The sequence below is a fragment of the Tenrec ecaudatus genome, chromosome 2 (assembly GCF_050624435.1).
Source record: "Tenrec ecaudatus isolate mTenEca1 chromosome 2, mTenEca1.hap1, whole genome shotgun sequence".
NCBI classification, from domain to species: Eukaryota; Metazoa; Chordata; class Mammalia; order Afrosoricida; family Tenrecidae; genus Tenrec; species Tenrec ecaudatus.
In genome coordinates this window covers 41,943,980-41,966,704 of record NC_134531.1, presented here as the reverse complement: position 1 = coordinate 41,966,704, position 22,725 = coordinate 41,943,980, and the positions used below count along the sequence as shown (strand labels likewise).

The window sequence follows — 22,725 nt, the reverse complement described above, 5'->3', positions numbered from 1 at the left end:
TCAAAACATACCCTCATACTCTTGTCAGAAGACTGAATTATTCTGTACAACATGGCATTTATTTCATAATCACTTAGAAGAGTATAATTAAGTGGTAAGGAGTCTTGCCATTTGTTGATGAATTTAATAAGACCAAATTAAAAAGCATTTGCTATTAATGGTATAAAAACTCTTTTCTCAAAGGTACTCAAATCATATTTTTTAGATTCCATTTTACAATTTATCCTATGTTACCTTTCAAATTATGTTGATATCCAATGGTCTGCTGTAATCCTTTTATCATATTATGAAGAGTAGTGCATTCTAAAATATAAAAGATAAATTGATTTGAAAAATCTCTTGCTTTCATTTTGAATTATTTTCTGAGTCAAATAGTTATAATAATATTTAATTGTAGATACAATACCTTACTGACAAAACCAGGCATCTCAAAGTAAAATACATATTAAATATTTTAATGTCTTAAATATGCATTCCAGAATTTATAATGAGCTTCTAAGGTGGCAGAGAAGAGAGTCTCCCCATGTACAGTATCTGTCCTAGAAGAATGGCATGTCTGGACATGACTGGGAAACTATAACCCATAGTCTCTAACTAGCAAGCCCAAGGAAAGAAAGTCAAATTGTCTAAGTGTTGTTCAAAAATAGAGGGCCAAGGTGGGTGAGAAGTTGTAATCTGGTGGGATGCTTTTAAAAAATTACTTTTCATCCTAGGCAAGTGAATAGCATAAAAGGAGTTAGAATTTAATGAGTGGGGTTACAAAAGAATCAGGAATTGGGGGCACCAATACCTTCTGCCATAATGGGAGATAGAACCTTCATTCCAAACATGAATGTTCTCTAAATCTTGATTATATTCTTGGTTCCCACCAGCATCAGCAATATTTTAGATAGATAGTAACAGTGGTAGAAATGGCTGCTAGTTTTAGCCTTCCACTTAGCTAAACGCTCTACAAGAGCATGGACTAGTACCTGTTTTGTTTACCAATTTACCTAGTACCTAGAATAGTGTGGTTCATAGTAGGCACTCCACAATCATTGTTGAGTGACTGATAGACAAGTGATATCACAGCAAGCTGGAGCAGGGAAAGTAGAGAAGCTCTGGCTTTAAAATGTTAGCAAATAATCAGAGAAGCTGGATTATATGAAGAGGAATGAGGCATCAGATTTGGTGGGAGGCTTATTAACAGCCTTATGTTTAAGGTTGATTTCACCTTAATGAACACGACGTAACAAAGAAGGTTTTCTTACTGGGATTTTACAAAGAGGTGCAGCTACTTGTCCAAGATTCCAGTTAGGAAATAGCCTGGACTTGAATCTAAGCATTTTTCATTCCACTATTCTTAACCTACCACCTTGACATTCCATGAAAAACCGTAGTATGTGTTGAAACCAGTGAGTTTGGAGTCAGAGAAGCTAGTTTACAGTTTTCCCTTTCCACTTTCTAGCTATGAGACTCCAGGCAAGCTACTTAACTTGAGCTTTATAGTCATCACCTGCAAAATAAAAGTACGATTAATATCTTATTAGAAGAGTGTTGTGACATCGAAATGAAAAAACACTCTCAGTTGCCTCACAAATGTTTAGCATTACTGTGGTTGCTATTTTCTCCTCTGCCCCCTTAACAATTTGCACAGATCTCTTTTCCCCATTTATTATATTGCTTGAGTTATCGTGGCCTCTTCCTCTAGATGGTGAGCTTTTTCCAGGTAAAAGTCATCTTTATTTATCTTGATGTCCTTTGCATTCAACATGACAACTAGTTCATGTGTTCGGTAGTTTTTTGTTTTGTTTTATGTTTTTTTTTTAAATTAGGGGCTCATACAACTAATCACAATCCATACATATACATACATCAATTGTATAAAGCATATCTATACATGAACACAAATGTTTTCATGGAAATTTAGTGGAGATCCTTACATTGGTCTATACATATATGTATATTTATTCCTAAACAGATAGGAAATATGCATTGAATCTGGATAATATTTTAAACGAAACCATCTCTAGTTTTTTTTTTAAACATTAGGGGCTCATACAAATCTTATCACAATCCATACATATACATACATCGATTGTATAAAGCACATCTGTACATTCTTTGCCCTAATCATTTTTTCTTTCTTTCTTTTCCCTTTTCTTTTTTTTACATTTTACTAGGGACTCATACAACTCTTATCACAATCCATACATATACATACATCAATTGCATAAAGCACATCCATACATTCCCCGCCCCAATCATTCTCAAAGCATTTGCTCTCCACTTAAGACCTTCGCATCTCTTCTTTTTTTTTACATATTATTAGGGGCTCATATAACTCTTATCACAATCCATTCATATACATACATCAATTGTATAAAGCATATCCGCACCTTCCCTGCCCCAATCATTCTCAAAGCATTTGCTCTCCACTTAAGCCCTTTGCATCAGGTCCTCTTTTTTCCCCCCTCCCTCCCCGCTCCCCCTCCCTCATGTGCCCTTGGTAATTTATACATTGTTATTTTGTCATATCTTGCCCTATCCGGAATCTCCCTTCCCCCCCTTCTCTGCCATCCATCTCCCAGGGAGGAGGTCACATGTGGATCCTTGTAATCAGTTCCCCCTTTCCAACCCACTCACCCTCCATTCTCCCAGCATCGCCCCTCACACCCTTGGTCCTGAAGGTATCATCCACCCTGGATTCCCTGTACCTCCAACCCTCATATGCACCAGTGTACAGCCTCTGTCCTATCCAGGCCTGCATGGTAGAATTCGGATCATGGTAGTTGGGGGGAGGAAGCATCCAGGATCTGGGGGAAAGCTGTGTTCTTCATCGGTACTACCTCACAGCCTGACTGACCCATCTCCTCTCCTAAACCCCTCTATGAGGGGATCTCCATTGGCCGACACTTGGGCCTTGGGTCTCCACTCTGCATGTTCAGTAGTTTTTAATTGCTCCACGAAAGAACAAACTATGAAAAGGGTGAATGCAAAACTTTTCTCTTAATTAGAGGTCCTCACTCAGTCACTATTTACTTTCCTCATCTACGCTACTACAAAAGAAAGCATTTTGCAGAATGTATAAACTTGATGCAGATATCAGGCTCTACTACTGTGCTCCTTCATGGTCTGCCTTTTCCTTCATCCCTGTACAATTCACTAGGGAAAATTCTCACCATTTAACATTTTCTTTCTTGGTATTTCCTACCAATAGATAGCTAAGACACATATATTAGTTAATGCGTTAGCTGCTTTGCCGACACTTGCTTTATTGCCTTCTAGTGTCCTTTACACAGAAACCCACCAAGTAGGGTATCGGATGGTATATAGTGATTCAACTTCACTCATCAGCAAAAGACAAAGAGTCGAGGAAGCTGCATTTTCAATATGTGAACACAAGGCGGCTCTCCATACATTTTAATTCTCTTTGTGAACTTTAATTCAGATGATCTTCTCTGGTGAACTGTGCAATGAATTTGAAGGATGTTATCTTGTTGAATTTTTCCTAAAGATGAACACTTAGGATTTAAGCTATGTCCTATAGTATATAATATGGTAAGTAAATGATAATTTTGAGTTCAATTTTAAACTGTCTTTAATTAACCATTTACGTATTAATATCTACTTCATAGAATAGTTGGATTAAATGTGATTATATAAGTAGAGGATTTTCTTTTTCTCCTAAAGTTCTTTGTCCTCAAACTAATATAATTACTATCTTGAACTGACAAAGGAGTTTTTTTAAAAATCATTTTATTGGGGCTCATACACCTCTTATCACAAACCATCCATCCATCCGTCAAGCACATTTGTATATTTGTTGCCATCATCATTCTCAAAATATTTGCTTTCTACTTGAATCCTTGGTATCAGCTCATTTTCCCTCTCCCTCCCTACACCCTCCCTCATGAATCCTTGATAATTTATAAATTATTATTTTGTCATGTCTTACACTGTCTGACATCTCCCTTTACCCATTTTTCTGTATGTAGATCATGGTGATCTGTTCCCTTTCCCCCCCACCTTCCCTTCCCTCCTGGTATCACTACTCTAATTATTGGTCCTGAGGGGTTCATCTGTCCTGGATTCCCTGTGTTTCCAGCTCTTATCTGTACCAGAGTACATCTTATGGTATAGCCATATATGTAAGGTAGAATTGGAATCATGATAGCGCAGGGGAGGAAACATTCAAGAACTAGAGGAAAGTTGTATGCTTCAGCATTGCTATACTGCACCCTGATGGATGTCTCCTCCCCACGACCCTTCTGTAAGGGGATGCCCAGTTGCCTGCAGTTGGCCTTTGGGTCTCCACTCCGCACTCCCCCTCATTAACAATGAGATGATTTTTGTTCTTTGAAGCCTGATACGTGATCTCATAGATACCTCATGATCACATAGGCTTTGTTGCTTCTCAGCTAGATGGCCGCTTGTTTACCTTCAAGCCTGTAAGACCCCAGATACTATATCTTTTGATAGCCAGGCACCACCAGCTTTCTTCACATTTGCTTATCCAACCGCTTTATCTTCAGCCATCATGTCAGGAAGGTGAGCGTCATGGAAGGCAAGTTTAATAGAACAAAGTGTTCTTACATTGAGGAAGTACTTTAGTGGAGGCCAATGTCCATCTGCTACATTACTATAAACCTGTAAATATATGCACATAGATCTAGTTCTCCATCCTTATGTATATTTACATACGTACTTGCCTGTATTTAGACCTCTATAAATGCCCTTTGCCTCCTAGTTCTTTCCTGTTTCTTTTTACTTTCCTCTTGTCCTACTATGATGCTCAGCCTTCATTTGGGTTTCAGTAATTCCTCTTGATTGCATTGCCCTTGATCAAGCCCTACCAGGCCTCCTACATCCTCCTCGCCATCTATTTTGGATCACTTGTTGTTACCTTGACCCTGGGTTTGTTAGCACCCACTTCCTTTCCCCCACCTCCCACTCTCCCATGTTCCCCCAGAACCACAGGTCCTATTGTTTTCTCCTCCAGATTGTTTATCCCACCTATGTTATCTAGATAGACCTGCAGAGATAATAATAAGCACTAAATCAAGACATAGCAAATCAAAGCAACAAAAGAAAACAAAATGACACCACCAACAACCAACAAACCTATGAAAAATAAAAAGAAAAGCCTGTAAATAGTTTAAGGTCTGTTTGTTGACCTTTAGGGGTGTTTTCTGTTGGAATCTGATGGGTGCCATTACCTGGCCTTGGGACTTCCTTGTTCTGCTTCACTTGCTGTTCTGTTGCACATCCTTACTGTTTTGCCACGGTGTGGTGGTGAAATTCCCTCACTGTGTCTCCAGTGTTGTCCCCGTAGGGCTATGGGTTAGTGAGGGATGTCTGTGAATTGACTGCTCTGTGCGGGAGTATCGTCCTCAGGGCTTGGTGGGCCAGGATGTGCTTCACTCTTTCTTCCTTCCCCTTCATCAGCACATGTATATTTAGTTTAGATAGTAATTGGCAATGTATTTTTGATTTGCATTTTAGCTTACTATCAATGTATGAGAATGCCTTTTATATATCCTTGCTAATACTACATGCTACTAAATTTTATGATCACTAGCTGATAGAAGAAAGGTTACTTTACATAGTATTTTATTATTATGAAAGAGGTTGAACTTCTTTTCAAAAGTTTGAGGCATTTGATTTTCATTTTCTGGGACTTATTGGATCACATCCTTTGCCAAAATTTCTATTACTACTAGTCTTTGTCTCATTAACTTGTCTGGAATATGAGCCATATATATTTACTTATATTAACATTTGAAAATGTTTAATGTGTCAATGTTTTTCATTTTATTCTAACCTTTTTATTCCAGAGAGTCCTGATCTTGCTGAGCAGGGTGTAAAAACAAAGCAATCCAAGAGGTTCCAGATAAAAAGTTGATAATTGATCTCAAAATTCAAAAGTTGAAAAGATTACTATTACGGGTTGGACTGTGTTCCCCAATTTAATGCTTTTCCAAGTTTCAGTGAATGTTTGCGGAGGAAGCACAACCTTAGCAGGGTTGGCTTTTCTTTGTTCTGTTTCAAACAACTTCTGTGCAATCTGTCAAGCCCTGACGAAGGCACGGAATTCAAGTGCAGTAGTGGAACAATATAAATGGCATACATGTTAAAAAGTTCTTCTAGCAGTGTGGTAGGCTGAGTCTAAAGCATGATCCAAACCAGAGTCTAAAGCATGATCCAAACCATCCAAACAGCTGGGATCATCATCACTACTCTCTCTTGCATCTTGAAGTCCTCTGGGTCTAGAGATCCCAGATCAGGGGACCCATCAGAAGTGGAAGGACGAGTCAGGGTGATCTGGGGAAACGTTATTACATGATCCCCTTTCTGAAATGGTGCAGCCTTCAAAGTTGAGTCAACAGTAGAATCAGGTGGTGGAGCTTCAGAGCCAGCTCTTTCCTTGGCTCCTTGCCATTTCCTGGTTTGCCCGTCATTTGTGTTGAATCTTCCCTTCCTTGAACCATCTGTCAGGGAGGGCCTCCAGAGTACAGAACAAAGTTCTCAAACTTTTCCTACCACAGATTCACACCTGGCTTCTTTCCCTTTGTCATGGCTTGGTCAGATGTGACTGTGAAAGTATCTTTGTGGTGAATGAACAAGAACCGTATCACCTCTCCTGAATGGCCATGATCTCACCAGACAGGTCCGCGCACAGCACGGGCTAAGAGTCAGACATATACTTTGAAACTTAGTTTATGTAATGTTTTTCACTTCCTTCTTGTGTTTCCTGTTTCTGTTAAACCATCTTTCCTAACCCTTGTCCTTGGGCAAATGCTGCCTTTTAAGTCTCAAGTGGCCGACTAGTTCAAGGTGAGAGAACATACTAATGCAGCCTTTCCCACTCTAGACCGGTGTAGATGATGATTAGGGAAACCAGAGAAGAGTCAGTGCATCTCCACTATGGTGTTGGCAGAGAATGGGGAAAATACAATCAAAATGTTCCTTAGAAGCAAGTATTTCTAGACTTTGTTTTCATTGGATTGGGGGCTCTTACAGCTCTTATCACAATCCGTACATATATTCATTGTGTCAAGTACATCTTGAGCCCTTGGAGCCCTTGGTATTAGCTCCTCATTGTTTCCCCTCTCTCACCCACTCTCCCTCCCTCATAACCCTTGATTATTTATAAATTATTATTTGTTCATGTCTTAAACTGTCTGTTGTCTCCCTTCACCCACTTTTCTGTTGTCAATTCACCTGGGAGGGGGTTATATGTAGATCACTGTGATCAGCTCCCCCTTTCTCCTCCCTTCCCCTCCTGGTATCACTACTCTCATTATTGGTCCTGAGTGATTTATCTGTCCTGGATTCCTGGTGTTTCCAGCTCTTATCTGTACCACTGTACATGTTCTGGTCTAGATAGATTTGTAAGGTAGAATTGGGGTCATGATAGTGGGGGTTGGGGGGAAAACATTAAAGAACTAGAGGAAAGTTTTAAGTTTTAGATGTGCTATACTGCACCCTGACTGGCTCATCTCCTCCCCATGACCCTTCTGTAAGGGGATGTCCAATTGTCTACAGATGGGCTTTGGGTCTCCACTCCACACTCCCCTTCATTCACTTTGATATGATATTTTCTTCTGGGTCTTTGATGCCTGATACCTTGTCCCATCAACAGCTCATGATCACATAGGCTGGTGGCTTGCACATGAATTATGGTTCTTCCTCATTTTTTACTTGTTTATATCAGCCTGGATATATAGGTATTTATTTTAATAGTTGTATTACAGTCCAATACTAATTGTTTTATTATTCAAATTATTCTAGCTTTGGACATTGGGAACACTTTCACATGGCTCCTATGTCCTTTGATTGTTGTGTATTTCTTTCTTTTAGATTCTTTTTTTGGGGGAGCACTTCCATAGCTTCTGGCACTGTAAAAAAGATGAGCCAGGGACTTCTTATATATTTCCTGTAGAGGTCATAGTAAAATTAGTCATTTCCCCTTGAATAAGAATGACATTAAAAGTCACTATCTGAGCACTAGGTGTGCTCATTGCTACTTGGTTGATGGAGGAGACATTTATAAGTTTTTTTAACATTAAAATGTTTGACCCCCTTTGAAGTTTCTTTTGGCATTAATTGTAAAGTAGTAGTTGAACTCTGTGGTAGTTATACAATTGTCAATTTAAGGATACATATGTAGGGGTGGAGTCTAACCTGTCAATCAGGTCATAGCCAATGAGGCTTCTGTGTGGGCATAGCTTTCCCCTAGGAATTCTGGGATATTTTCTCCTTGGAAGTGGGAGACTCTGCACACACCCTGAGAGACATAGCAGCTGACAAGACCCATGGACCCACCCTGATGTAGCTCTGGGTGCTGGAGAAGCCATGCAGAGACCCTGCCAGCGCTGAGATGTTTCCAATGCCACTGGATCCAAAGACTTTCTACCCACTGGCCTGTGATCTTCTACATTCAGTGTCATTGCATGTGTTTTGTGAGTCTGAAGAGGACTTTATAGATTGCTATCAGACATATGGGCTAATATCAGACTTATGGACTTGATTTGGACTGGGCTGAGGTGTTTTCTCAATGTTCAATTGCTCTTGCATATAAATTTCTTTCTTATAGACACATGTGTGTCCATGGATTTGTTTCTCTAGTCTACCCAGACTAACTCCCAATGGTTTTATGAATGAATTGGGCCTTGAATTTGCCATTTACTGGCTGATGGGTGATTTAACTTTTTTCTATGTTTGTTCATTAAGGTAGGATAATAAAACCAGTCCAATTCTTTTATGATATGTTGATGAAATACTTTTCCCATAAGTTCTATGTAAATTGAAAATATTTTATAAATGTAGGGTGTAATATTAATCATTATTGTACTAAAAAGCACTTGCATTAGAAGTAGTCTTTCTTCAGAAAGCAAGGAACTAACCTTCTTCAATTGAGACCTCTTTTGTTTTCATGACTTTCAATAAACAGCTAGTTTTCTCCAACTTTATATCCAGTATGCTATTCTTTCCGCTGATTTCTATAATTTTCTGTGGTAGAAAGAGAATATGAATTCTTACCAAATCAGTGATGCTATGTTGACTCTATCTAAGGACATAAATAATAAAGATAACATCAATCACTTAATATGTAAACGTCTAATAATTAAGTGTGACATATATTCTTAAATAGGCAGCTTTTAAACTTTATTTTTAATTTTAAAAGCAACATGGTAAAATAGTAAAATATATTATTGAGAATCTGAAATATATGAAAAAAAGAGACACTATCTATGGAGGAAGGTTCATTAACCACCTATATAATATGTTAATGACACAGCCTTTTGCTGGAAGCAAAGAAGACATGAAGTACTTGGTGACCAAAATCAAAGACAACATTCTTTAAAGTGGATAATTCCTTAACATAAAGAAAGCAAACATCCCCACAACTGGACCAATATTCACAACCAAAACAAACAAATAAAAAATCCATCCAGGGTTGCAGCCTTCAATGTGGATTACAACACAATGTGAAGAAAACATAAATCCTCACAAATGGACCAGCAGGTACCATCATGATAAATGCATAAAATATGGATGTTGTCGAGGATTTTATCATACTTGGACCCACAATCAATATTCAAGGAAGCAGCAGTCAAGAAATTAAATAATACATACATTGGTCAAATCTGCTGCACAGATCTAAAGTGTTGAAAAGCAAGGATGCTACTTTGAGGAATAAAGTGAATGTGACCCAGGACATGTTTTTTTTTTAATCCCCTCATACTCATGTGAAAGTTGGACAATGAATAAGAAATATTGAAGAAGAATCGATGTATTTGAATTATGGTGCTGGGGAAGAATACTGAAAATACCATGAACTTCCAAAAGAATAAATAGTTCTGTCTTGGATGAAGTACAGCCAGAATACTCCTTAAAGGTAAGGACAGTAAGACTTCATCTCATGTACTTTGGACATGTTATAAGGAGACACCAGTTCCTGGGGAAAGGCATTATTATGCTTGGTAAAACAGAGGGGCGGTGAAAAAGAGGAATGCCCTCCACAAGATAGACTGACACAGTGACTGCAACAACGGACTCAACCATGAGAACAGGACCCGACGGTGTTTCAGTGTGTTGTGCATGGGGTCATTATGAGCTAGAACAGATTCAATGACACCACCTAACAACAGGTACAAAATGGGCTCAAACATAACAATTGTGAGGAGTGGCTAGTGTTTTGTTCTGTTGTACATAAGGTCTCAGTCAGCCAGAGCCAATTTGATGGACACTTACAACAACAACATTTATAAAAGTTAACATATGTTATAACTTGAAGCACTTCCTTTTCAACCATCCAGCCCTCAGTCCCATGGTTAATGATTTCTTATACAATCATAGAATGAAATCATATTATACTGTTTTGCTCCTTGGCTGTTCCACTTAATACTATTATCTAGCGGATGATGTCATATAAGAACATCTAGTTTTATCTTATTCCTTTTAATAGCTCTGGTGAGTTTCATTATATAAATAAAATCTATTCTTTTTCTTCTTCTCCCCCTACCCCCACTTCTTCACTATTACAATCACTGAGTAAAAATTCTTAAATGTATCTCTTGGTAACTTCGAAAAATGGTTTTCAGTGGGAAATACTCATAGAAGATATAAAACCTTAAACTTATTTTATAGGAACTGTCAAACATATACAGCAGAGAATCATATTATAAATCCTAATAATAGTAAGTCCTACATGCCTTTCAAACAATTTTAACAATAATTAATTCATAACTCCTCCCAAGAAATCAATTCATGACTAATTTTGTTTCCTCTATACCTCTACCCACTTCCTTACCTTGACCACTGAATTTATATTAAGTCAATTCTCTGACCATATATGGGTTTAATTGTAAATAGTTCCATATTTTTAAGTATATGGTATAATATTAATCATTATTGCACTAGTAAGAACTCTCATTATCAACAGACTAAATAATAAGAAATGTAACTAAAATATGATCACAATACTATTATTGATCTGAAAATGTACAATTTATTTTTTTACTTTACAAACAAATTAGTTCTGATATAAATTATGTCAAAATTAATATAAAATTTTTCTTCAAGTAGGCATCCCTGATATAAGTCTCTTCATTTGTAAAGTATATACATGTTTTTATACTAATATATACATTATTTTTAAAGAGGCAGATATCCCCTAATCTTCTAAAGTCCTCTTTTTGAAAATGTACAATTTCTTAAACATTTTAATCCAAGGAATTTCCCACCAACAGTGCCACTTAATTTTTTCTTTTCATGGGTCCTTGCATCTAGGACAGTGTTAAATAATGATGGTGAATGTGGACCTGCTAAACTGTCTTCACATGTTATAGGAAAGCTAGTAGTGAAATATTTTTCTCCCATGAAAGTATTTTGTACTCTAAAAAACTTAGAGATCATTCCAAAGGCAATGTAACACAATAAAAAGAAACAAGGGGAAATACAGAGCTAAGGAAACAATAGATTGTTGAGTATTATATCCCCTAATTTTAAAGTAGTTTAGAATGCCCATCTATTGCTTTCCCACCTCTAAATTAACACCTTAACTGGATAGATAATTCTACTTAACACTTTTCCTAAGTCTCCAAAAAGCCTTTGCTCTTTTGACTTGTGACAGCTGTCAAAAAGAAATACAAGACCAGCCTGATTTACCTTGACTTTAGAGGAATATGTATTTTTATTAACCTAAATATGCCTCATTGTGAATTACTGGAATAAATTTACACAGAATGTGTCCTTTCTGCTAATTAAGTAGTTCATATCAGAGGCATTTTCTCTGCTATATTTGTAATTTTTTCCTGTATATACAGTGAAATCTTTTCATTGACAATTATCTATATTATTGTTTTCTACAATCCATATGCAGGAGCCCTGGTGGTGCAATAAGTAACTCAGTGGGTGGGCTACTAACCGAAAGGTCCACAGTTCAACTCCACCAGTGGCTTTGAGAAGAAAGACGAGGTTTTCTGTTTCCCAAAGATTAAAGCTACAGACTCTCAAAAGAGCAGTCTATTCTCTCCTGTAGTGTTGCTATGAGTCTGAATCAACTTAAGGGTAGTTTGTTTGTTTGTGTTTATTATTCATATATCATCTGTGCCATTTAATGTTTTTTTTCCCCTTTGCAATGTCTGTTACACAGCAGCTTTTCATGTTACTCAGTTAGCTTCTGGTTGGATTTCTTGTGGCTTCCACTAATCCTAGTGTTAGAATAATGATACTTTGACCCTTGTTTTTCTTATATTCACAAACTAGCTTATCAGCATTCCATTTTTAATTTATTATTCACTGGTGTCATGAAAATTTTAACGTCTTCAAGAGAAAATCATTCATTGTGGAAAAATTTATTCATTTTTATATTTTAAAGGGGAAGAATGCTTTTTGGAGTGCATTTTTCATCTGATTTTTGCCTATGATTTAAAAATGATTTTTATTATAGCATTTCATGTGACAGCCGCGCTATTTCCTTTCATATAGATTGAATGACTGCGGGCAGCTCTATCTGGACCTCTGTGCACTCAATGTGTGAGTACATGATCTTTCCGTTTTGTCCTGCATTCTCTGAGAACTGCCATGTTCCTTGCAGAGTATCAGTCTGATGGCTGGTTTATGTCTCATAAACACATGTCATCATGATCAATGGACATGGTGGGGCTTTTTATTGTTAAAAGTTATGAATCTAGGGGCATTTCACCTAGTTATGTGTATATCACATTTCTTGGATTTATGCTCAGGCTTTTAATAATTCTCCCATTTCAAACTTGAACTCATGCATCCTAGACATTATTCTTCTAACAACTAATCCTAGATATTACTCTCTTCCCAATCTAGCTTTACCAATTCATTTTCCAATACTCCATTTTATCCATCCATGATTTATTTTCAACATCTATTTCTACTCCTCTCCTAGCAAAAACTCAGGCCAAACTCACTACCTTCCAGTCCATGTTGACTCACAGTGAAGCCCTGTGAGTTTCTGAGACTGCTAACTGTTTACAACAATAGAATGCCCATTCTTTCTCCGGGAGAGTGGCGGTGGTTGTTTTGAACTGCTGACCATGTGGCATGCGGATCTCAGCCCAACACGTAACCACTTCACCACCACGGCTCCTTCCTCTCCTTTGGCAGTGGAAGGAAAACTCCAAGACATGGTTGTGGGATTTCTCTAACAATGTAATGTGTCCAGAGGTGGAGAGGAGAATTTTGAATGGCTTTCTCTGTGTCTATTCATCCTCAGTTTATCTCAAGGGTTCTGACATTACCTGGTAGCTTTTGAAAAAATATACTGTTGTCAAATTACTATTTATTGTTAGAAATAATTAGTCAATGTTTTGATATGACTTTAAAAAACCTTAAACTCCAGTCTGGATAACAAACTAGTAACTCATGAGAAATAGTTGCTCCCTCTCTAATGACTTAGTATGGGGACAAAGCCTTCTCCTCAGCGATGTCAGGTGACTGTTTCTCAGTTTCCTTTCTTCCAAGTTTGGTTAGGATATTAGTAGGATTGATCAGAGATTTTTGCAGAGATGTTTCCCCTCATGCTACCTCTGGGAGTAGGTGTTGCCACTTTTCAAAGAGCATGGTGAGTGGGAACTTTACTATTTTAAAAAAGAGCTGCTGATAAGCTTTTTAATTTTGTTGCACCTTACTTTATTAATTTTAACTTCACTTTATTAAATTTTAGAGGAAAAGTTTTGTTGTGGTGGTATTTTTTTACAATCCAGGTTTGTCCTATCGTTTTATTCCTGAAGTTCTTTCATAGAGGTTTTAAGTCTAATTTTATCTTTGTCTTTAGAAATCTGTATTATTATAGTAAGAATCACTGCATTAAGAACACATATATCCATTGTTTTGGAAAATGCTCATATTGTTACCTCAAAATACTAATTCTTGTAAAAATATTTTGTTATAGCAAAGGAAAATAAGCTATAGAGAAGAATGGTAAGACAAAGAGAAAAGGTAGAGGTAGTGGTTATTCTCCCTCCCACCCTCACTCACATAATCAATTCCCAAAGCACTAATTTATCTACTACTTTTTTTCAACAGCTTCTCCTACTCTTCTTCCCAGAGAATTTGGAAACAGCTCCCCCAATGTGGTTTATCAGACAATATGTCAGGCGTGTGTGACTTCAAATAGGTCTGCTGTTAGTAAAAAGAAGGGTAAGAAAAATGATAGAATAGGAAGGCTTAAAATAGATGTTGAAGTTAGTCATAATGTAAGAGATTGAGACCATTTTACTTCTTACAAAGCCAATTTCTGAATTATTGTCATCCTGCGAATTTATGTTGTATGGATATATTTTCTCTTTACCTTTAGCAAAATACATCCATTATTTATCTCCTTGCTTCAGAAATATTCTGAGGTATTAGTACAAAGTAATCAAAGGCATATAGATTTTAAACAAATACAATTTTCTAAAAGGTGAGAGGCGATGTAGAATAATACATCTTCAGTGTCCTTATCATGCTCATTATTTTATATATTTCTCCTTCTTTCTAACTCCTCCCTTTGGTAGGAATCGAGGAAATGCCACTCCTCTGGCATACTCCCACTGGTGGAATACCTTTTCTATCTGTGAGAAGTCACTCAGAAGTTTGTCAAGATTCACACCACCAGTCTTTTTCAAACCTTCTTCACGGTTTTGATCCATGATTCTGGAAAATTAACATTTAAAAGAAATAAAATTTGTGAGTGTAAAAAATATGGACACACTAGAAATTAAGGTCATTCTAGACTCAAGGTAAACAAATAAAACATCTATAACCTTTGCAATGACTTTCTTTCACAATTTACATTTTGACCTAACATAGAGATAACATAAATGGAATAATGCTTAAAATAATTCTGCCAATCTCTGCCTTTTCGTTGGATGATTTAATTCATTTAAATGTAATGCTATTTATCTTCTTTATGTCTTTTGGATTTTGTTGTTCCTTTACTTCTGTAAAGAGTTATAGTCTCAGAAACTCACAAGGACAGTTCTAGTCACTGGGTCCCTATGAGTCAGCATCAACTTGATGGCAGTGATGAGGCGATTCTCTACTGGTGGCCTGGCTCAATCACTCAGCGTATGGAAAGACTGGAGGTTTGAGCTCATCCAAAGTTGCTTCCGATAAGGACCTGGAGATCTGCTTCTGAAAAACCAGCCGTTGAAAGCCCAGAGGACAGTTCTATTCTGACCATAAATTAGATGCAGCTGGATGACGACTGGAAAATTCCTCCACCACTACACTATCAAGTTGCATTGATGATTATGGGCAACTAGAATGGTAAAACAAAATGAATGGATCAGTAATTGGAAAATATGGCTTTGGTGGCAGAAATGAAGCTAAGGTTTGTATGAAAGAATTTTCTCCAGACCAATGATTTCTTCCCACCACTTGTCTGTCAGTTTTTAGTACTGTGGTGACTTCTGTTGCTGTATAGCTGGAAGCTCTGTCACTGCTATGGTAACTGTGATCAGGTTTCAGTGGAGCTTCCAGACTAAGAACAGATTACGAAGAAGGGCCTGGCTGTCCACTGTGGAGGAAGTAGGCACTGAAAACCTTATGGATAGTATTCTAACATTATCAGATACTGAAAGCTCCATGAATGGAAGCAGAATACTGGAGATGGTGCCAGAGGATGAGCCTCTCGGGTCAGAAGGCACTCAAAATGTGACTGAGGAGGAGCTGCCTTCTCAAAGTAGAGTCAACCATGGTGATATTAATGGAGTAAAGCCTGTTGAAGTGTAGCCCTTGGCACCTTCACTTGCTGATGGGGCACTACCCAAGGTAAGGAGAAACAGCTGCAAAAATCTACTAATGTTCAGAACTTGGAATGTATGAAGTATGAATCTAGGGAAATTGGAAGCAGTCAAAAATGAAATGCAACTAAAAAAATCAATATCCTACGCATTAGTGTGTTGAAATGGACTGGTATTGGCCATTTTAAATCTGAAAGTTATATGATCTACTATGCAGGGAATAACATAATGTAGAGGTATGGCATAGCATTCATTGTCAAAAAGGACATTTCAAAATCAATCATGAAGTACAATGTTGTATAGCATTATATATATCCGCCTTCAAGGAAATCCAAACAATACAACTATTATTCAACTCTGTGAACAAACCACAAAAGCTGATGGTGAAGAAATTGAATTCTACCAATGAGTTCAGCCAGGAGTCAATCAAGGATGCATTCACGATGCATTGATAATTATTGGAAATTAGAATACAAAAGTTGGAAACAAATAGGAAAGAACAGTAGTTGGAGAATATGGAATTGGTGATAAAAATTAAGCTGGAGATTGATAGAATTTTGCAAAACCAATGACTTGTTCATAGCACATAGCTTTTTCAACCATATAGTGACTATACACATAGATAGATGGAATACACAGAAATTAAACTGAGTACATCTGTGGGAAGAGGTAATGGGGAAGCTTAACATCAGCAGCTAAAACCTAGCAAAGGGCTGACTTTGGAACAGACCATCAATTGGTCATATGTAATTCAGGGTAACACTGAAGGAAATTAAAACAAGACCACGAGAGCCACAATATGACCTTGAGTTTATTCCACCTGAATTTTGAGAAATCTCAAGAACAGATTTGCTGCACTGAACACTAATGACATAAGACTTGCTGAGATGTGGGAGGACATTAAGCATATCATTCAGAAAAAGAGCAAAAGGTCCTTAAAAAGACAAGCAAGAAAGAAAACATGAAAATGATTTCAGAACAGACTCTGAAACTTGCTCTTTTTTTAAAAAACATTTTATTAGGGGCTCATACAACTCTTATCACAATCCATATACATGCATACATCAATTGTATAAAGCACATCCGCACCTTCCCTGCCCCAATCATTCTCATAGCATGTGCTCTCCACTTAAGCCCTTTGCATCAGGTCCTCTTCCCCCCCCTCCCTCATGTGCCCCTGGTAATTTATACATTGTTATTTTGTCATATCTTGCCCTATCTGGAATCTCCCTTCCCCACTTCTCTGCTGTCCATCTCCCAGGGAGGAGGTCACATGTGGATCCCTGTAATCAGTTCCCCCTTTCCAACCCACTCACCCTCCACTCTCCCAGCCTCACCCCTCACACCCCTGGTCCTGAAGGTATCGTCCACCCTGGATTCCCTGTGCCTCCAGCCCCCATATGCACCAGTGTATAACCTCTGAAACTTGCTCTTAATTGTAGAGTAGCTAAGCAAATGGAAGAAATTGAAGTCAAAGCGTTGCACAGAAAATTTCAAAGGGCAGCGTGAGAAGACAAAGTAGAATATTATAAAGAAACTTGTAAGCTGGTGGTGCCCAGCTATCAAAATATATAGCATCTGGGGTCTTAAAAGCTTGAAGGTAAACAAGCAGCCATCTAGCTCAGAAACAACAAAGCCCCCATGGAAGAAACGCACCAGCCCGTATTATCATTAGGTGTCGAAGAGATGAGGTATCAGGCATCAGAGAACAAAAAATCTTATCATTGTACATGAGGGGTGTATGTGCAGCTTGGGGACCCAAAGCCTAGCTGTAGGTAATGGGACATCACCTTACAGAAGGGTCACAGGGAGGAGACGAGCCAGTCAGGTGCAGTCTATCAATGATGAAACATACAACTTTCCTCTTCCTAAAAGTTCCCTGCCCCATTATCATGATCCCAATTCTACCTTACAAATCTGGTTACACCAGAAGATGTAAAGATACAGACAGGAAGTAGAAACACAGGGAATCTAGGGCAGATGATTTCTTCAGGATCAGTGGTGAGAGTGGCGATACTGGAGGATGGAGGGAAGGTGGGGTAGAAAGGGGGAACCAAGGAACTGATTATAAGGATCTACATATAACCTTCTCCATGGGGGGTGGACAACAGAAAAGTGGGTGAAAGGAGGTAGACATCAGACAGTGTAAGACATGACAAGATAATAATTTATAAAGTATCAAGGGTTCATGAGGGAGGGGAGGGGAGAGAGGAGAAAATGAGGAGCTGATATCAAGGGCTTACATAGAAAGCAAATATTTTGAGAATGATGAGCGCAACAAATGTAAAAATGTGCTTGGCATACAATGGGTGGATATATAGTTGTGATAAGAGTTGTATGAGCCCCCCAATAAAATGATTTAAAAAAAAGAAAATACAAATCTCTCTTGAAAGAAGTACAGCCATAATGCTCCTTAAGGGTAAGAATGCTGAGACATAGTCCCAAGTATTTTGGACATTTTGTCAAGAGAGACCAGTCCTTGGGGAAGGACATCACGTTTGATAGGGGGGCAGCGAAAAAGAGCAAGGCCTTGGTCTTGAGGGATTGGCAAAGTGACTGCAACAATGAACTCAAGCATAGAAACTACTGTGAGAGGGTCGCAGAACACCAGGTATTTGGTTGTGCTGAGGGTCACTGTTGTTTGGACCCAACTTGATGGCACTTTACCTTCAGCAACGATTTCTTCCTTACAAACACCCTTTTTTTTCTTACTTGAATTCCATTGAATTTTTAGAACTAGTATTAACAATCCTAAAATGCATTAAAGCTTTTCCACTTCTCACCCCTACTCCAGTCCCGGTTTCTCTTAACAATTCTAAAATTAGAGCACTGAAGTATGTATCTACAGAAGTTATTGAACCTGATAATATAAATTCTATTAATGCCATTTTCCAAAATATGTTTGAGTTACCAGCAGTATGGTTGATTTCAAATATGATACGTTACTAAATCAGATGCAAGACATTTACATATGTTAGTAGTTCCTGTTAAGTGCTATGAAGGTGGGAATTTCAAATCCACTAGTCTCTGCTTGGGAGAAAGATGATGCTGCCTACTCCCATGAAGATTTACAGTCTCCAAACTCAAACAAATAGTTGTAATCTGCTTCACTATTATTGTTATTCTTTAACAGAACAGAGAGCAATCACAAGCAGTGAATGGAAAACTTCTCTTCTGCCACTGACATTTCCCTAACATTCTCAATTAAAAAAAATTAAAAAGGTTCTATAAGGTTTTGTCTCTGAATCTGACTCCTGAAATAAGTGCATTTTCATTTGATTTTGTCCCAGCTCCTTTCCCCTGGTAGACCTTCAGCAGCCTGGCCGTGTTCATCATAAACCCCACTCCTCTTGCATTCCATCCCTCTGGTGACACTTGGCTCGTGCATTTCTCGGCCCATCACGGTCGGTCCCTTCCTCCGGTTCCCTCGGCTGCATCTGCTCAGGGCTCCGAGCTTGCTGGGCAGCAGGACCGGACAGCAGGCTTGCCTCGCGCCGTCAGAGCCAGACACACTTTTAGCGGGAATTCGGCATGGACCTGACCTCCGCACCCGCTTCCACCATGGTCACGGCAGGAAGGTAGGTGGTGCCCCCCCCCCCCCCCCCCCCCCGCACCCGCCTCCCGCGCATCTTTGCTGAGGACCCACCTGGTCTCGCGCTTCCACCTGGTCTCGCGCTTTCGCTGTCCCGTTCAGGGCCTCGCTCAGGACCTCGCTCAGAGCCTCGTGAGCTGGACGCTTCCTTCCGTCTCTCTTCCCGGAACTAACGCACAACGCTGCATCCGGGCCCTCAGCAGCGCGCGGGGCGGAGCTTTCTGGAGCCAGGGGAGGCGTGAGGTCAACACGCGGGGCACGCCAGGGGAGGCGTGAGGTCAACACGCGGGGCACGCCAGGGGAGGCGTGACGTCAACACGCGGGGCACGCCAGGGGAGGCGTGACGTCAACACGCAGGCGCAGCCCGCAGATTCTCAAGAGGTTCTAGGAAGACAACACACCCATCGGAAAAAGAGGAGAACCGAGAGCGTCCCTAGGCCCCGTCGGGGCTCCCCGTCTGCTCCGAGGCCTGGTGGTGACCGCGGTCAGTCCTCGCCAGGAAACCAATTCCCGCGAGAACGGTCCGGGCTCTTCCGGCCGCCGCCCCGCCCCCTCACCGTGGACCCTCCTCCCGTGGCTTCTGCTCCCCAACTTCTGAGGGTGAGTCTACACCACTGAAGACATAACAGCCCGCATTTATTCACGTGCTCCCTACACCGTGCTGAGGGAGGACCAGCCCGGGTGTTAGGGGTGAAAGAGCCCCTTTGAAAAGAACCTGTGGATTTCGGGGGGCTGGGGTGGGGGTGGGGCGAAAGGATCAGGCTTTGCATCCTTAGTGGTGAAAGAGTTGGGCTAGGTGTAGGTTCAAATCCCAGCTCTACTATTTACCCTTGGGGTGACAGTGAGCACGTTACTTATACACGCCTCAAGTTTTTTGTTTTTAATCATTTTATTGGGGGCTCATACAACTCTTATCACAAACCATGCATACATCAATTGGATAAAGCACATTTGTACATTCATTGTCCTCATTCTCAAAACATTTGCTCTCAAGCCCCTGTCATCAGTTCCTCATTTTTTACCCTCCCTCATGAACCCTTGATAATTTATAAATTATTATTTTGTCATGTCTTGTACTGTCCAACGTCTCCTTTCACCCACTTTTCTGTTGCCCGTCCCTCAGGGCGGAGGTAACATGTAGATCCTTGTAATCACTTCCCCCTTTCCAACCCACCCTTTACCCTCCCAGTATCGCCACTCACACCACTGGCCCTGAAGGGATCATCTGCCCTGGATTCCCTGCGTTTCCAGTTCCTATCTGTACCAGTGTACATCCTCTGGTCTAGCCAGATTTATTAGGTAGAATTGGAATCATGATAGTGGGGCAGGGAGGAAGCATTTAGGAACTAGAGGAAAGTTGTATGTTTCATCATTGCTACACTGCCCCCTGACTGGCTCATCTCCTTCAGGAGACTGTACCATAATGGGATGTCCAGTTAGCTACAGATGGCCTTTGGGCCTCGAGTTATGTTTTTATAAATCTGTGAAATAGAGATCACTGATGGTGGTACCCACATTACGAGGATTAAATGAAATCATATGTTTAAAAAGTGCTTATGCTGCAATTCCTGACAGGTGCTGAAAAAGATTAATTATGATACCTTAAAAATGCTCAGCTACAGGGTATTGATTGTCTTGGAGATTTATTTTACAAATTTTTGAAAAGAAGGCAACTGAGGTTTATTTAGTTAGAGGTCCACACAGCATTGTTATATCATAATTTTTATTTGTTTTTATTAATGTTCAATTCTACAGCTTAATTTTGAGCCATTGAAACATACACTAATGTCAAGGATTTAATTTTACTTGGATCTCTTGTCACCCAACCTACAGGTTCCTGTCCTATTTTATTTTGAAATTTATTGGACACTGTGTGCAAGAGAAACAGAACAAGATTTTATTATATGTGCGGACAAGGAACCGGGTGGGACTCATGACCAAAATATGGCATGCTCCCTAAATTGGGTACGCCTGGGTCTCTTTGCCCTTAGTCTTCAGGATTCTGTTTTCTTCCCACCCCTGCCTCCCTTCTAACCAGCCTCTGTCCATAAATGAGGTCCAGCTGGTGAGTCATATGATCCTGAGAGTTCTCTAGACATACTATTTGCTTAAAAATAGGCTCAGGGAGATCAGTGGGTCAGATAATGTGTTCCCTTCTGGTGACTCTTAGTCCTGGGGTGAGTTAGAGAACTCTAATGTGTATACACTGCATGCTCTGTCGGACCCAGTTCAAATGAGAAGATCCTGGGCATTTCTTTGCAGAAGGATTTTGGGATAGAATGCTGATGACCAGGATTCCCAAGATGGAAGATGTAGTTAATAGAAGGATGGGTTGCTAAGTTTTCCCACAAGGAGCCATAGAAAAGGGAATATTGGTGTAAGTGTTTTAGATAGATAATCAATACTCATCGAAGCAGCAGATATCAAATGACACATTACATTAGGTAAATCTACAGCAAAATACCACCTGAAAATTTTAAAGAGGAAATATGTCACTTTGAGAACAAGATGCCATGTTTGGAGCCCTGGTGGTGTGGTGGGTATGCCTTGGACCGATAACCACAAGATCAGGAGTGGGAAACCACCAGCCACTGGGGGGGGGGACTTTCTTCTTCATAAAGAGTTAGTCTCAGTCCTACCCTGTCCTCTAAAGTGACTTTGAGTCAGAATTGACTCAATGGCAGGGGGTTTTGTTTGTTTGTTTGTAACCCAAGCCATGATATTTTCAATCACTTTATATGTTACAAAATCCAGACAGCAAAAATATAAGACCAAAGTAGAATTGGTGCATTCAAATTAAAGTGTTGGCAAAAATATTGAACACACCCTGGACTGCCAGAAGACAATATTCCTTAGAAGTGAGGGTAGGAAGACGATGACTTGCTTATTGTCGGTATGTTACCGGAGAAGCACAGCCCTGGAGAAGGACATGTGCTTAGTAAAGTAGAAGGCCAGTGAAAGAAAAAAAAGGAATCCTCTCAATGAGATGGATTGTCACAGTGGCTGCAACCAGGGCCTCAAACAGCAACACTTGTGAGGCTGTCACAGGACCTGGCCGCGGTGCCTTCTGCTACACAAAGTCAGGACGGACTCCATGGCAGCAAACAATAATCTTTATGAAATACCAAGCCCTAACAGAAGAACACAGTAGTCACAGGAAAATTCAATAATTGGAAGAATCAGAAAGGTGGAGATACCTTCTGTTTTCTTAGTTAAAGAGAACAATGATTTTATTCTGTGTGCAAAGGATCCCAGGTGGCACAATTGTGAAGTTGCGCTAGTCTGGGTACATTAGAGAAACAAATTCACAGAAAATCGCATGCATCTAAGAGAGAGTTTTATATCAAGGGTAAGTGTATATTCAGAAAGCATCCCAACGAGTGC

At 39.5% G+C, this 22,725-nt stretch overlaps 1 protein-coding gene across 1 annotated transcript in view; it reads right to left on the bottom strand.

The window, feature by feature from the left end:
• The window catches only part of CCDC152 (coiled-coil domain containing 152), a 52,678-nt gene extending 38,024 nt beyond the window's left edge, over positions 1–14,654 (bottom strand). Inside the window, exons 1-3 of the mRNA XM_075540983.1 lie at positions 14,568–14,654; positions 8,889–8,994; positions 235–303 (exon numbers count right to left, since the gene is read on the bottom strand). Of these exons, the coding sequence (XP_075397098.1) occupies positions 235–303; positions 8,889–8,994; positions 14,568–14,654 (262 nt within the window). The remainder of the gene's footprint in view (positions 1–234; positions 304–8,888; positions 8,995–14,567) is intronic.
• Positions 14,655–22,725: the final 8,071 nt, after the last annotated feature.